Source organism: Heliconius melpomene, chromosome 21 (genome assembly GCF_056956725.1).
Source record: "Heliconius melpomene rosina isolate 202511_hmr_F chromosome 21, ASM5695672v1, whole genome shotgun sequence".
In the NCBI taxonomy this organism is placed as follows: Eukaryota; Metazoa; Arthropoda; class Insecta; order Lepidoptera; family Nymphalidae; genus Heliconius; species Heliconius melpomene.
Window position 1 is genome coordinate 3,196,705 of NC_140409.1, and position 17,986 is coordinate 3,214,690.

Below are 17,986 nucleotides of genomic sequence, written 5' to 3' on the forward strand. Positions count from 1 at the left end.
TGCTTCATTGTTTACAAGAAAATTGTGTCGAAATTAATTAAAAGTAATTAAAAACATGTAATTATTATTTAATTAATACAACACAGTGATATATAAGTAATGGCGACCAATAAAATTTAATTTAAATTTTGCTGAAAATGCTATTTGATCCGGAGAGCCGGTGGATCGTGAATTGATAGTTACTATTATTAATTTATAGTATACGTTGAGTGTTTTAACATTTTTAAATATATAACATTTTTAGTGATAGGAGGCCGCCATAGCCCAGCGGCACTAGGTGTGACTGTAACGAGACAATTGTGGGTTTGCTCTGGTGTCACTGCAAAACGCGGCGTCTTGTTCTGCCATTCATCACGCAATGCCTCCAGAATTCGAAATAAAGTGGGGAACGGAGTGTTTTAACACTAGGTCTCTGCCTACCCTGCTCTGTGCGGGATACTGCGTAAAGCTGTTTGTTTTAGTGATATTGTATTTCTATGTAGTATATGGTCACTATCTGTAGGTTGCTGAACGGCGCTATTAAACTATGTTTTTATTTTAAGACTTGTTATAAAAACTATACTAATTGAGCCTCAAATTGTGACTATGAACGCGATAAGTTGTGGGTTCGATTCCCATTTTCTTCGCTCTGGCGCTAAGCGCGTTTCATATAACCATTTAACCGGTAAATGCCTAGGCCATGACAACTCTCATAGAAGTATTATACAGCTTCACAATGTATCCCACTTAGCAGCGTAGGCAGAGGGAACCTAGTGGTAAGATACTCCGTTCCCGACTTTCCACCAATTTTTTAATTACCTCATTGCGTGTTAAGTGGTGAAACTCAACGCCGGGCTTGGTGCTAAGAAATTAAAATATTAATAAATAATCATTCCATTTCTTATTTCTTGCATAGTACAGTTTGGTTTAGATTAATATTAAGAAAATACATATGCTAAATGCAAGAACCCCTCCTCAGATGAAGATGAAGGCCTCCTCTAAAGAAGTCCATTTCCCTTTGTCTTGATCTATTTGCGGCCAGCAGGGACCAGCGATTTTGACTACTTCGTGTTCCCATCTCGTATAAGGTCTGCCTCTGAGGCGCCTGCCCTGTGGGCCCTTCCATTTCGTTACCCTGCCGGTCCACCTCTCATCCATTTACCTCGCTACGTGCCCTGCCCACTTCCACTTTAGTTTTTTCGTAAAGCTTAAAGCATCTTTAGCTTTGGTGATTTTTCTAATTTTAGTGTGGCGAATTTTTCGAAATCATTCACTCCCGCGAGTGGGAATAGAACCCACAGTTGTCGCGTTACAGCCACACCCTGTGCCCCTCCGCTACGAAGGCCTCAAGACCTCGGAGCGATAGAAGTATTAAATACTCTATTCAAAAGCACTTAGTAATAAAAAACCGTGTTTTAAATGCATGGTCACGTTTTCATTGTTTTTGCGGATAGACACAGAGAACTCAGCAAATTGAGAACTCTTGATGGATGCAAAAATAAGGTTCTATTTTTAAGTAAAAACAGTCTTCACAGTACTTACCGATTTTTATATTTGCGATACTTGAAGCAATACAAACCTAACTAATATGTGGAAAGAAGTTTTTTATAATGTTTTTATCGATTTTAAATTACTAACTAACTAGTTACCTTTCTTCCACCGCCAATATCTCAAAAAGTAGTGAACCGATTTTGATAAAACTTGACTCTTTTTCCTCCGTTGGAATATATTTGATTTGTAGGAAATAGGATCATTTCGATATAATTTCTAGTTTCCAAGAAATTTGTGGACAATAAAATTTAGTACACATACTTGGAAACTAGATACATGTAAAACTGATAACTTTCTATTTCGTAGTCGGTTTAAAAGTAATATAAATTATTTAGATTTCCCGTAGATTTCTAACATTTTAGTTATAATAACTTGCTAGTACCACAATCACGGCTTATCCATATTATATGTTGAAATTAAATAACAACCTTACTAACCTTGTAATAAAGGCGAAGGGTTGAACAAGATAAAAGCGGATTCGGTCTAAACTGCCGAATGTACCGTTGCGTTTCGAAAGAGATCGTGCCCTATACCTTCATTCTAGCCTTGACTGAGGGCGTTGACCTTTTTTTGTAAGTCGTTTTACTTAGTGGGTGCTATTGTGATTCAGAAGAACATGTAGGCATTTATTCTTATTGTATGATGATTATCGTCTCATTCGGTACTTAGCTACAAAAAAATATATAAAAAATCTGCTTCACACTACATGCCGAACGTAGCAGGGTAGAGAGAAGGAACTTAGTGTTAAGACACTCTGTTACCTGTTTTTCGCCAAATTCTGGAGGCTTTGCGTGTTCAGTGGGTTGTGGGGATCGAACCCACTACCAGTCGCGCTAACAATCACACTTGCTACAATATATTTTTTAATAGTTTTCATATATATATTTTTTAAATTGACACTGTTATTAACTGCCATATGAAAATACAAAGATCTAAAAACAAGAAGACAGTATGTAGATGCTAAACCAATAATAAAATACAGTAAATTTTATCCTACAATAATGGTTAAAGAATATACAAAGTTAACTTAACTTGCGCTTTCGACGTTGGGTCTCATTATCTGACAGAATACTGAGAGCGACAAGAGAACACTTTCTTATCATTTGTTTTGTCTCTATCTGCACCACAGAGTGTGGTGTATGTGTGAAAGGGAGAGAAGACGAACTATTGATCGCTCCCAAATCTCCTAAACGGTTGAGATTCCATAAGTAATGTCTTCGAGGCGCCCCGTTTGGATCTCTTGATGTTAATAATGTTACAATATTTATTTTTATAACGTTTCTTTATTATTTAAAAATGTTATTTTAAATTATATTATTAGATACATTTAATGGTTAATCGTTCGTTGTGGAAAATATCTAACCTAGTAGGTACTCATGTCGGATACTTTTATAGACTACTAGCGGCCCACTCGCGGTTTCACCCGCGTGAACTATGTTATTATTAATTTCTGTCTCCATAACTACGTCCTAGTGACGTCTATGCAAAATTTGAGACTTCTAGCATTTGTAGTAACGACGTTTCATACAAACTTTCGACCCCAAAAACAACCCCTTAGAAGTCGAATATTGCAAATTCCCGTCTTCGCGAGCATCTACGTCCTATAAGTAACTCCTATACAAAATTTGAGATTCCTAGCACATGTAGTTTCTGAGATTTCGTGATGAGTGAGTGACCTTTCGATTTTATATATATAGATTAACTTTACTGCCATATCTTAAATATTATACATAAAAATAAAAAATGATTAATCTTATTAATAAATAATTCTTATGAATATGATATATAGATATCTGGGGCCATTATTATTAATAATCATAAGCAAGCAAAGTTAAAACTATATAAATTATCTTTGATAGAGATATTACGCAAAATAATAGCTCAAACAATGTATGCATTTTTGATCTAGTCAATTAAATTTTACGCACGAACGCTACGCTGGCGAGGGTTAGCTATACACCTTTATTATTAACTATTATATTAATAAAGATTTAGTAATACATAATACATTTATTCTTGTTATTAGAGAGGAAGTGCCAATTTTATTATCCGTCTACACTAAATATATATTTGAAATTGTATTTAGTGTTTAAAGAGTATAATAAAAACAATAAAATTATTTAAAATAGCATAATATGCAACATTATTAGATTTAACATAGAATATTATTAGATTTAATCAATTTTACAGACATGTTACGAAATGGAGCGGTACCTCAGAGAGGAGCCGCGGGGGAAGCGCAAGGAGCCGGCTGAGGAGTGGGCGTCAGCACCAGTTCCACAGTCACCACCATCGCCACCTCCGGCACCGTCACCGCCGCCCGCGCCCAGACTGCTTACCGTTACAGCCGTCAAGAGCGAACCGCCCAGCGATTCTGACGAGCACGAACATAAAGGTAAGCCGTTTTACCTTATTTACCTAGATTACCCTAAGTTTTTTAAGAAGCGAATGATTGTTTTTTTTTTTAAATATTGTTGTTAGGTAAGTTTAATGCTTGCTGTGTTCTCGATTTCTTTGGCGAAAATTTATTATACTTCTTTCTTGCTATTGGCGAAGGTATTATTATTATAACAGTGATATTAATATTTAGATTAAAAAAATGACTATTAATAAAATATTTATATATAGTCAGTTGTGTCAGTTCATCATAACATACATATTATAATAAAACTATAAGCGCAAATGAATAACATATTATTTATGCTTTATGTTTAAAAAGCTTAAAGAGCTCTATGGTTATAACTTGCAATTACTTAGTAGTAACACTCCCCTGGTAATAGGAACTTTCTTTACTTTACAATATCTAGTAAGAGTTTATGTGATTTCAAAACAACTTGGCTATTTAAAACGTTTTATTGTTAACTTAAGAGTTACACTCTTTCGTGTTAATAGATATTTTTTAGCTTCACGCTTTATCCTGCACACAGCAGGATAGGCAAAGGGAATCGAGTGTTAAGACACTCCGTTTCAGAATTCACGAGGCATTGCGTGATAAGTAGCGGAACTCAACGCCGCACTTTACCTCGACACCAGAGAGAAGAAATGAAAATATTAAATATTTTATTTCTTCCAGTGGGATTTGAGCCTACAAACTGTCGCGTTCAGCCTCACTTGTGCCCCTCCTCCATGACTGGTCTCATTTTAATAGATATTACTATGATATACTATACTACTATGTTTATTTAAAATGATGATGACAATTTAGATCATAGTTATTAAAAAAAAATAGAACTTAATTAAATTATGATTGTAGAAATTTACTATACCCAAATGTTAAATCATGTAGAATACAAAAGAATTTGTTTTATTTAAAAAAAAAAATAATTGCGTTTTTCAGCTTCATTAATATACCTTACAATATTAATTTATTCATATTTTTATAGGGCAGTTTACCTAAAATTTATATAAGTGTAGAAATTCTACGTTACAATATTATCATGGCACCAATCTGATATCTTTAACAAGGACGACCATGGTAAAGATTTATTTTACAGAACACGCTTACTAATATTTTCATTAGTAAGCGTGTTTTGAAAAATATTTATAATTATTAATTATCAATTTTTGTATTCATCTATATAATTGCTTAGAATAAAATAATCAGAAATTAAAAAATATTAGTATTCGTTCAAATCGTATGTTTTGCTTAACTCCTCGTCCTCTTTACATCAACAGAATAATGTTGAGACGTAACGATATACATTGCAGTTTCTGTTTCCACCAGACCACCTTACTCTAGACCTTACCTTACTGAAGTTATCTCCGTTTATAGAGATAATCTAGTGTCAACACACTCCGATCATTCCTCTCCACCTGCCTCTTGGATTCCTAAAAATCAATGTTTATAAAATTGTGTAAATAATTAAATAAGAAGTCTGTTGAAACTGTTACCTACACATCATAATATGTTGGTGTGCTGTGAAGCTCGCGTAGCTCATTGCTGCCCAATATGCCAATTCGTGGCAGCGGCACATTTCACACTTTTATCTCTCCGTCGGTTAAACTTTTAACACAAAATTATATTTAACTAAGTTAGTTATTTAAATAACTTAATGTTGTAAAATTTTAAAAACTTAAAAACTTTAAAACTTTAAAAAGTTAATGTTGTTAAATGTTGTAAAATTTTTAAAATGCTTTCTTAAGGCAATGTTACTTACTAGCGAATCGTATGAAAATCAATAATATTATATTAGCTTGGAAATTTATAGAAAAAATAAATAATTTTCAGCTTAGATAGATAATAAACAAATACATACTTTTCATCATTCAATATAGTAACTTAATTGATACCACAATACGTTTGTAATGAAGTCTAGACTCTAGACAATACGCAATCGCTGAAAATGCTTACAATGTTTTAGTCTACATTTAATATTGAAGCTCAACAAGTGAAATTTGTTTTTAATTATTTATATATTCAAATGTTTGTTTGAAAAAACGATTTTTTTGTTTGTATTCAAATATTTTCGCGATTGCGTAAACAAGTGATATCACCGATACCGTTTCTATATAAACTGATAATTTATTTTATAGTCAAGTGACTAATAAATGCGGAAAATCCAAATTTCATCCAATTTTTTTTTACATCCAATTTTTTTAAAGATACAGATTAGTTCGTCTACCTAGCGATATATAAAACCTACGTTTTTTTTTAATTTGGCTATCACAACATTTTTTCTCACTAGTAAAGAAAAAGAAAGGGACAACTAAACTAGATATTATATTAGATTAGAATTATCTTTTAGAATCACCTTTTTCCAGAGGCAATGGTATTTATTGTGTACTTCTCAATAATTTGGCCTACCAACAGATATTTATTTTGTAAAGTAATTATTACCCTCGACTAATGTCTAAATATTTTTTATATTATATTCTCTAATAATTTAATTTTGCTGATATTGAAGACCCTTTAAAATTAATTTCGAGAGTCGTTAATAAATTGAATAGATTTAGACGATAAGCTTCTTAATAAAATAGAAAGAAATATTCATTTATACTGAAATTCTCCTTATTAAGTTATTACAGTACTTACGAAGATTAATAGTATAAGGCACTTGTGAACGAATTTGCCAACATATTTTTTATTATTTTTAAAATGTCCGAACCTGCTCGTAATATGGATTTAATAAATGGCCGCAAAAACCGCAAATGGCCAATATCTAAGACTATTCGAAGAAAAGTAACCAGTAATAATAGTTACCTATAATAATTTATTTATGTTTGCATTATATAGATTTAATTAAAAATGCTACAGGAAACGAATTAATCTGTAGTCTACATGCGATAAACTTAGTATAATAATTATATTGGAAATTATTTTTTATATCAATAATATTTTTATTTTAAAGCACTGACAAGTTGTCAAAATTTAGATTTAAATTATTTTTGTTAAACGTAAATATAGAATATAACACAGACTTAAGTAACGTCACTACAATATAAATTACGCACAGAAGGTACAGCAGACATTTCATTCAAAAAAAAGACTGCAAGGAGATAGATTTTTTATTAAAGCGGCCACATGGAACAAACTCGTAGCAATACTTTATAACATCAACAAGATGAGCTGGAAGAAATATTGACATTTTGACACCATTTGACACCATTAAAATCTTGATATCGTTCCATACACACGCATTTTTCTGTAAGATAAATAAGCTTTGTAATATTATTGCAAAATATGTCTTAAAAAATTATTTATTACGAGATAAAGAGAGAGACAATGTTGTTTCTCCCTTTTCCTATTTTCTCTTTTACTTGCTACTTATCAGACTAGACATAAATTGTGACAATTAAAGACAACCAACCCTTATTTTTTAAATAAATACTAGGTAAATGACTTTATTATTACGGTATATTTTTTCAGAAGAGCCTCCAAGCCCTACCCCGGCCCCCGTGCGTCGCGCGGTGCCGCGCCTGCAGCACCCACACACGCCGGACCCACGGCGTCGCGTGCACAGATGTGAATTCCCATCATGCGACAAGGTCTACACCAAAAGCTCACATCTTAAGGCGCACAAAAGAACACATACAGGTAAATTAATGATTCAAAACTAAATATATAATGCCTAGAACTTTCAATAGTTGTGATAACTGAACCTGGTTGGTAAATTATGAGTATTTTTGCCTCAAAGACTTGAGAAATAATTTCCATTTCGGTATAGGGTGTACGACAAAACTCATATGTTAAGGCAAATAAGTACATAGATTACATAGGCGGAAGGTAAATGATAACTGTACAACGTGGACAAAAAATATTATTATAAATGTTAAACAAACAATTTACATCGTGAGGTCTATACCAACAATTCATCATTATTAACTTAACTTCAGTGTTAAGTAAGTTAGACTAAGTGATATCCACCTAAACTAAGTAGGCATAAGACCAGGTACGGGAAACCTTAAAAAATAATTCTCACGACGAGGCACCAAGAGATCAGACCTCAACGGACCCAAACTAACACATATAAAAAAGAAAAGAAAGGAGTGTGGTAAGAGAGTAAGTTTACTTCACCTATTTTATTTTTTAATAACATTTTCAAAATCGCCAAAGATAAAAAAAAACTAAATGTTTGAAAGTGTGCTATATACTTGTATCAATGTGAATATTGTTGATGGAGGCCTAGGCCAGCCACCTGCATACGCTTAACGGTTGAAGAGACAAGGACAGCGATTATTATTTCAAGTTAAATTTTAATATTTTTAGTGATTTTTTTTCTCACTTAATTCGTAATCACTAATATTACATTAAAAAATCAATAACCCTGGGCTCGTAAAAGTCAAGGCATAGCGACGTATGTAGGTATAGAAATTTTAAATATATCATTTGGTAGATGGTTATTCTTATAATGCATTTCAAATAAGTTGCTTAAAAGAATTACTTTCCATCGAAAGTCCCAAAAATTTTACCATTGTATAGTACAATTTGTAAGTTTTGCTAAGGTAGATTTATTTCTTGTGATATAAGTAATATACTTTTATCTAGCTATACCCTATGTCTGCTAGTGTTTCCATATATTCCCACGTTCAACCGTTTCTTGATGGTGTTAAGGGACCATTTTGTTTAAAACAAAATAAGCATTGAAATATAAATATTTAATTATCTTTATTTTCAGCTTTACTCTGTAGCATGCTAGGCAGAGGGAACCTAGTATTGAGACACTCCGTTCCCCACTTTCTGCCGAATTCTGGGGGTGTGTTGAGTAGCGGAACTCAACGCCGTGCTGTGCCTCGAATATTTCATTAAGAAAAAATATGAGTAACTGATATATATTATCACGATTATATTCGTTACGCTAAACTGCTCGTGTTTCTGTAGTAATTTCTTTATAGCTTTCTCTCAAGATTTAAGAATTTACCATAACCTCAACTGGTGCAAATTAAGAAAAAATATACCCTACCTGTTTGCATACATATATTACTACTTTTTACATTCTATATAAAAAGTTGATATTAAAATGTTAAATATTCTCATTCCAGGAGAGAAGCCGTACAAATGTTCTTGGGAAGGCTGTGAATGGCGGTTCGCGCGATCCGACGAGTTGACACGACATTACCGTAAACATACGGGGGCGAAACCGTTCCGGTGCCGCCACTGCGACCGCCGCTTCTCGCGCTCGGACCACCTAGCGCTGCACGCGAAGCGCCACGCGTAGCCCGCGAGCCCGGCGCCCGCTCCCCGGAAGAGGGCCAGCCGGAGCCAGCGCACCGACAAGCCAGCGGCCAGCGTGCTATAAACAACTCACAACAGCACGCCGGGCGCGCCTCTTATCGCCTCTCGTGTGTTTTCCGTTCCGTTCGTCGTTTTTGTGTAATGTGGTTCTACGGAATTGACTTGTGGTTCAGTTGAGGAGCGCGCGCCCGCGGACCGAGCGGGGACGGGAGCGTTGCAAGCCAAAGAAAACGTCGCTACGTACGCGCGTAGCCGAGTCAACACTGATTGCACCTAATGCTTTAATCTTAATTTTTATATTCATTATATTTATCGACGATAAAAAAAATCTCTTTAACGGTTCGGCCTCCGTCGTGCGATAAGAGAACGTTTTATATTTGCCGTTGTTTATTATGTAAAAGATTTTTTCTAAGCTTAGTGTGTTTTTGCGCCGGCGGTCGCAAAGCGGTCGCGCGGCGTCTGTTGTGCCATCGTTCGCGGAGCAACCTGCAACCTGCATTACCTCCGTCAACCTGCATTTCTTCGATACGTGTGACATTTAAAAGATAATTTATTGATTAACCCGCGGGATGCTCGGCAGATATACCCACCGACGCCCAGCACAACCTGTCGTAAGCGGTTAGTTGTAAGCTTAGTAGGATGTGCGTCGCGCGTTACCTGATGACACGCCGGCCTCTCGGAAGCCTCGCTGTGAACACCCGACCCTAGCTACCGCTAGTGGCCTAGCTTTTAATATATATTTCTTTTGTTAATATAGAAAACATCACATTATTTTTTAGTTTTACTTTTCCATGTTCACGAGCGACACTTTCGAGAAATCGGCTTTTGTTTATTTTATATTGTTTATTTTAGGATATTTTATATTTGCGTATGTTGCATACATACGATATATTTACTTTAAGCTATTTCTTTTACTCTCTCATTCCGTTTTTGTAAGATAATGTGTTGCAAGGATAGAAATTGTTCTCTGTGTCTTGAAGTCCCTTACGCTGTTACACAAGTGGCCCTGGAGGTTACATCGGTGACCTGGGTGACCTAGGTTTGATTGATATGAATATTTTATTTAGAGGGTAACCCCCAAAACGCTACTTGTGTAAGACCTTATTTCATATAGCATGTTGATTCTAAAACACAGTCGCTATCTAGTTGAATGACCCTCGGTCTTGGTATGTTGTGTGTTGACTCGTTAGTTAAATGGCAAAATTCCACTGCCGTAATATATATATATATAAAATGGCTTCTCTGATTTTTAATAATCTACCAATATAATTTGCATGTCTGTTTTATTATAAATCTAATATTTTGAAAATAAGTCGTTATTGTAAGAGCTTACATACTTTTGACGTTAAGATTTTGGATCTCTTTAAGTTACAACATATCATAAGGGACTATGAAAATACCTAAGAATAATATTGATAAAAGATAATTTATCGATCTATTAATTTATTGTTAGGATTTCATTATTAAGATGTTTATATGACGAGCGACACTTACTATTTAAAGTATTTATTATTGGAAATCAGTTAATATTTCGTTGATTTTTAAATATATATTTGCAGTTTTAGCTTTTTTTTAGAAAAGCTTATTGCTTTCAAACGTTTAAGTTAGTTTTAGTCGACAAACGCAATTGCTGGAATTTATTGTAAATGTTGCGTGCTTATTAGTATTTATTATAGAAAAAAAATCTAAATTATTTATTTGAATAAATTCAAGAAAAAATTAAGAAAAAGAAATAAATTAATGATCATCTTCTGTAGTTTTTTTTTATTTTTATGAGCAATTTTTCGTGCAATTAATTTTACAGCAGCTATTGCTGTTTCTAATAAAAAATAATTTGTTTAAAATATCAAAAAGTCTTTTTTTGTATATTATTGTTAGCAGAAATTTAATATTATTAACGAAGTTATTATGCGTTTATTTTATGTAAATAATTTTTGAATTGGATTTTAAATATTTTAATTATATTAAAGTATCTGTCGGACAATGGAAGAACTATTTCGGTGAAATTTAAGTACATATACAAAATCTATACACACACACAGTGTGCAACGTCATTTTGGTTATATATGATTTTTGGCGCAATGAAACGCGTCCGGGCCTCTAGATGTCCCTACAATTATTTAAAACTAATATTTTACATGCAAATAATAAACCTAATTTATTAATGTTATCGTGCACTAAACTTAACATTCTTTTGCTAAAAACTTAATAATAAATCTTAATTAAATAATATGTGTTAGCTTTAGTAATTATAAAAGAAAAAATAAATTAAACATAAATATAATTAATATTATTTGCGTAAAAAAGTTTCGTTTGTTATAAATATAAAATATTTAAAAAATTGTCAAAATGTTGAATGATTTTTAGTAGCTCTTGAATACCGACTTTGTAGGTATGTGAACGTGTTTTAAAATATAGCGATCACATTAAAATAACGTAATTGTATAACCTGGCTGGCTGTGGTAATTTAACTAGCATTGTGAATATTCCATAAAATATTATCAGAGAACACAAGATTTTTTACACATTTTGTTCCCATTTTGTATCCACCTGTCCTTTTTGGGATCGAATGAATTTTTTAAAATTGTAAGTACAACGACTGCAGGAATATTACTGCCATAATTATACTACTAAGTAAACAGTAATGCACAGATTGTTTCGTAATATTTAAATGCAACTATAATATTATACTCGTATCTATTAATTATATAAACTGTGTGTTGAATTTGGTTGTACGTGACAATCCCGGGGGCCAACGATGTAGTCTTCCCAAATTGATAATTGTGATTTTTTTACGTCAAGGCGATCTCAGGGATTTATGTCTAAATTATAGGAACACTTTCTATTTTTAATTCCAGTGTTAATGTAAACATTAAAAGCAAAGGGAACTACTTTATAGCTAAACTGCCAAAAGCACAATGTTTAGAAGATTTTATATTCCTTAAGAAATTTATTAAACCAGCACTAAATTAAAATTTACTTTTTTTAGGTATAATTTGAACTCCTTAAAGGAATTTAACTGGATTCTATTTCATATAGAATAATAGGGGTTAAGCAATATTATAAGTATACATTATTTCACAAAGAAAAAAAACATGTACCTATTATTTACTGTTTATAATAATTTAAATTTTATGATTGTTTTTTAGCAAAGCAAAGCTGTTTAGCGTGTTTGAATTCATTTAATATTGGTGCATGCGGGCTTGTGCACTGAAGTGTTTATATTCTTCAACTGCTTAGAACAATTTTGCCAAATTTACAAACAATTTTAATATAACGTATATAAATATGTAACTTTTACAATTTAAAATAATACTCTATTAAGTGTTTATAAATCTGAATGTAATCCGAATCCTCATACAGAAGATAACCACTTCCTTGATGTTTTAACTTATTGTAGTGTATCGCAAATCGAATTTAAACATAATATATTACTAAATTGTACTATCTCTATAATATGGTAGTGATTTAAGTTATCACATTCATTTGTACGCTGGCAATTCCTTTTTTTTTATTACATAATTATATCATAGTCTTTGGATATTTTTAATATTATATATTAAAGTATATCAATGTATGGGTGTTTAAGAAACTGTAATTTAGGTGTAATTGTAAAAAATGAATCATATGTGGATGCAAATACAGCAATATCCAAAAACTTTTTCAATATTATTTGCTCTGAAGTTTAAATAATTATTACGAAAACATATTTAATTAAATTTATCATCCCATTATCGTGTATCCCGCATGTGACAGAGTAGATAGAGGAAGCCTGTTGTTAAAACAATCCGTTCCACACTCTCCTCCAAATTCTGGTGGCATTGCGTTTTGCAACACCGCACTTTGCCCCGACACCAAAGCGAATAAATGTAAATAGTGATGAATATTTGATTTTCTCGAGTGGGAATCGAACCCACAACCCTTCGCGTTTACAGTCACACGCAGTGCACAGCAAATGGAGATTGCTTTATTTGCCTCTATATGATTCAAATATATAAAAATGTGATTCATAAGTTTATTCAATCCTAGTGGCATACCTATTAAAATATAATGTGTCATACTATTGTGTATTGGAATATTTGTGGTATAGTGATACCAGTGCTTAATGGCGAGTGTAGATGTGGTTAAATATCATAAAAAAAATATTTATTAATTACCTATGCACGATGGCTGACAACTGCATATAATTAGATGTGTAGAAAAATATATTATGTGTGAAAAAAAATATGGATGTTATATGGTATTATAATTATTAAGTAAATATACACTATAATATAGCAAATTTTTGAAACAAAAGTTGCGGCTGTGTATTTCTGAATCAACCTGTAGATAGGTTTTCTAAATAAATAAAATAAGAGTGAACCTACTGATTGATAGAGAAGCAGGTCACATATTGTATTTTAGTGCTGGATGTTGAAATTTATTTGTTTTAAATATTTAAGTATTAAAATGTTTAAATTCTCTTAGATCATGGGACAGTTTGTTCAAAATTTATTCTAGAACCAGTATTAAAGATTGTTTTACCATATTGTAATTGGTCACTGTATTTTTCATGCATATTGTGTAAATCATGTTTAAAATATTTTATTCAAGTTTTGTCACAGTACTTTAAAGTGTGTTGCATACATTGTTATTATTTGCATTTTGAATGAGCAGTTTGAAACTGTACAAAGATGTTATATATATATACTTCAATAAGAAATAAAGAAAAGAAATAAAGATGGTAGACCAGTCTTAAGCAACGTTTATGTTTGAAAAAATGGCAAATATTAAAAATAGAAAGAAAGCCATATCTGAAGATAGAACAGTTAACAGTTACATTCCAGTGCTTCTTAAATCAGTAGGTTTATGCTTAGGTGTTTAAAATAATATATAATATTGCTGTCTATCTGTTAGAAAATTAATGAAAGTGACAAATATGTCAAATCTAGATGTAATACATGAACTCTGAACCTGATACCTTTACTTTTTTTTGCATTTTAATATTCTAAAAGTTTTATGATAATTTAATTGCCATGCGAAAATTTTTTACAATTTTAAGATTAACTTTTTTCATTGTAAATGTGAATTTTCAACTGATATTTAAAAGTTTGATTAGTATATAATGTTATGTATATTATATAACTATAACTGTGTCTCAATAGAATATTCTGGAAGTTTCTATAATCAATAATATAATTTCAAGATATAAATAAATCATTTATAACATTTGTTCACTAATATTCTTTTAATATATATTTTCGATATATATTGGAGGACTGTCAAAAATTACTGTCGACTTAATTTTTATTTGTTGAACAACAAATATAGGTATTATTTTAAGTATTTTACAAAGCTTCCAACTGTTTGGGCTCATTATTCGTAAGTACATACCTAACGTCTACTATAGTTATCTCACTAATCGAGCATATACCTATTTACAAGTATAAACTTAATAATTATTTTTCTTTCCTGATGTGATTTTTAGTGAATGTGTACTGTGAGACCTATTTCTATAGGTTGTTATGTAGCATATTGCATTTTATATTAATAAAGTTTCTTATATGTGGTTTTGGAAGTTTTCTTTCTATGATATAAACATATTAGAATAAAAAATAAGCCAAATATCCAACTATGCGATAACATTCATATACAACATTTAAAAACTAGCATATAACATATAAGCAAGTGCTTTGCTTCCCAATATACATTCAATTACCTATACTACAAAAAAATAACTCACTATAAGTCTCTAAAGTATCTCGTCTCTAAAGAATTGCAGAACAAAAAAGCACAGAAACTTAAATTTCAGATTTACTGACATCACTGTTATATATAACAGAAACAAGAGTTATAATAAATTATACGTGCCTCGGACTAGCATACTACATACTAGCTAGTACCCCGACTTGGCACTTCCTTGATTTGGCCATCTGTAAGATTTGCATTAAGTTAACTGCAACAATAACTAATTAGTGTTTGTCAGCTATAATAGATTTATACGTTCACAGGTTGGTAGTTAAGGTGTAGCTTAGTTCGACGTCGTACCGCGAGATGGCGGAAAATAAAAAATATATTTCTATTTTTTTTTTTTTCTATAATAGGCTATTAATTCGATTTTTTATTTTTAGCTATTGCCTACCCTGTTGCGTATTATATATATTTTTTCACTAAAGTAAGCAAAAAGGGAGTCAACAATTCTACATCAGTGGCGTTAAGAGGTTCCATAGACTAACGCCTATGGTGGCCCCACTCTGCTATAAACGCTTGCGTTACAATAATTAATGCTAACTACTAGGTAGCATCACAGCCACCCCACGCCGGACCCATGCCCACCCGGGGGATGATTTAGCGGCGATTAGGACAGCCGCCGCTATGACTGTTTTACTGTGTAGAAACGGACTCCCTGCTGGCCTTGGCCGGTCACTGGTATATATGATACACAGCTTGAACACTTCGATAGCGCGATGCAGGACTGACGTTTGAATTTTAACGGCTCTGTGGTTTATGAGTGATGGAGAACAGGTTTTTTTGTTTTGTTTTTTATCTATCTATCTATCTATATATATAAAATCGAAAGGTCACTCGCTCATCACGAATTCTCAGAAACTACATGTGCTAGGAATCTGAAATTTTGCATAGGAGTTACTTATAGGACGTAGGTGCTCGCTAAGACGGGAATTTGCAATATTCGACTTCTAAGGGGTTGTTTTTGGGGTTGAAAGTTTGTATGAAACTTCGTTACTACAAATGCTAGAAGTCTCAAATTTTGCATAGACGTCACTAGGACGTAGTCATGGAGACAGAAATTAATAATAACATAGTTCACGCGGGTATAACCGCGAGCGGGCCGCTAGTAGGTTATATATATGATATTTGTATTGTTATGTGTGGAATTTTATGTAAATAATAAATAAATATATAATAATTATTATATTATATTTTGGAATTTTATTAATGTCTTAAACAAATATAAGCATTAATATTATTTTATTTATGTCTTAAATATATATTATTATTGTTATTATTCTTTAATTTAATGATACTTCCAATTAATCGTTATTTATTTACTATGTACTAGTAGTATATGAATGTATTTAAGTAAATAATTATAATTATGTTTTATTTAGAAAAGACAATCGTCGCTAGCAGAAGAGGCCGCCGTGGCGCAGTGACACAAGCGCGTGACTGTTATCGGGAGGGTTCTGGGTTCGATCCCCACTTGGGAAAATAATTGTTATTTATTAATATTATTTTTCACCCAAATTGTCAACGCCGCGCTTTTGTCAATCGGACTGAAGAAATTAAAATACTTGAAACCTGGAATTTGGATAAATGTTTATTTTCGTAATCTGAACATCCACTAAGAAGGGATTTAAAAAATTTTTTACCCTAAAGGGATGAAATAGGGGTTGAAAGTTTGTATGGAAATATCTTTAAATTGGCACTGATTTATATGAAATTTTAAATTCAGATTTATTATATATAATTCGTACAGTTCAAGTGGGCGAAGCCGCTACGGTCCGCTAGTAGATAATAATTGTTACGAATCACCAGTAGGTATATACCTAAGTACTATATATATATATAGATATATTAGGCGTAGAGACGGCTATGAAGGTACACCTCAGGGTCCGCGCTGTAATAATGTAATAAATCAGACACGCTCACCTCATTTACTGAGGAGCCGCGCGCAGACCTTCCATTTGTCTTTGTTCTGGAGATGTAGAAAAACACCTCGGACTGGTTAAAGAGACACTTCGCTTGGGAATCCTCCCCTTTCTAAAATGTAGGGAATTTCACACACATTTTTATTAAAAGGTGTAATAAAGTGGTGGTAGTTTAGTTTTATTTACTAAGTTGCTCGCTTTGAGATTTGTGAATTGTTTTTTTTAAATAATGCTTAGGGATTATTTTATTAGTTTGTGATTTTATCTTATTAATCTGTGGAGAGTAGGTATAGTCAAGCGTGTGTCCATTCTTATGGGCACGATGGGCAAGCCCATAATCCTATTTGACCTTATGATATCACCTTTTGGTCATTATATATGTAGCTTCAAGGTTTATTGAGGTTGATATGTGGTTGTTTTATTACCTGTGTTGAAATGCAACTTCGTAATCGGTCAAAAACAACTAACTGAAGCAATATATGTATATATTATTTCAACTTTTTTTTTCTGTAGAATATTATTATAAATTATAAATTAATTGTTACAATTGATACTCATTAAAAGCATTGAGAGGATGCTATTGCTGCTATTTGAACATTTCGTTATTTTTTAATTTTAATTATTTAATTTAGATTTCAAGGTACGGATCCAAAGACTCGTCTTGTCTTATAAACCAGGAAATTAAAAGTACGTCATATATAGCGAATTGAACTTACAGTCAATATTTATTACGTTAGACATTGTATCACTGAGTCATGATACCCTTATAACATTAGTAAAAGTCTAGCAAGAAATAATTTTATTTACGTATATGGTGCACTCGAGGTTCAAGAGTAAGTAGGTGCTTCAACAGCGAAACTTAGTGGGTCGTCTTTTATACGAAATGTACGGGCGAGTGTACGGGGTCGCTGACCTTTTGCTTCTATCATCTTTATTTTATTTTAGGACATCCTTATCACGTGTTATAGTTGTTTGTCCTTCGGGACTTTTTATATTAATAAATCATATGGATATTAAGGTTATTTTATATAAGTCTTTTTTTTCTTATCGGTACACAATTTCTATTGTTAGTGGAATAGATTATGGGATCTACTATGCTAACAATTGGATTTCTACGATGGCGTAGAAATCCACT

At 32.3% G+C, this 17,986-nt stretch overlaps 1 protein-coding gene across 1 annotated transcript in view; it reads left to right on the forward strand.

Annotated features, from left to right (window-relative positions):
• Positions 1 to 14,751, forward strand: part of LOC146526864 (Krueppel-like factor 6) — a 73,292-nt gene extending 58,541 nt beyond the window's left edge. The window contains exons 2-4 of the mRNA XM_085205935.1: positions 3,721 to 3,925; positions 7,397 to 7,564; positions 9,010 to 14,751. Of these exons, the coding sequence (XP_085062061.1) occupies positions 3,721 to 3,925; positions 7,397 to 7,564; positions 9,010 to 9,185 (549 nt within the window). The 3' untranslated portion in view covers positions 9,186 to 14,751. The remainder of the gene's footprint in view (positions 1 to 3,720; positions 3,926 to 7,396; positions 7,565 to 9,009) is intronic.
• Positions 14,752 to 17,986: the final 3,235 nt, after the last annotated feature.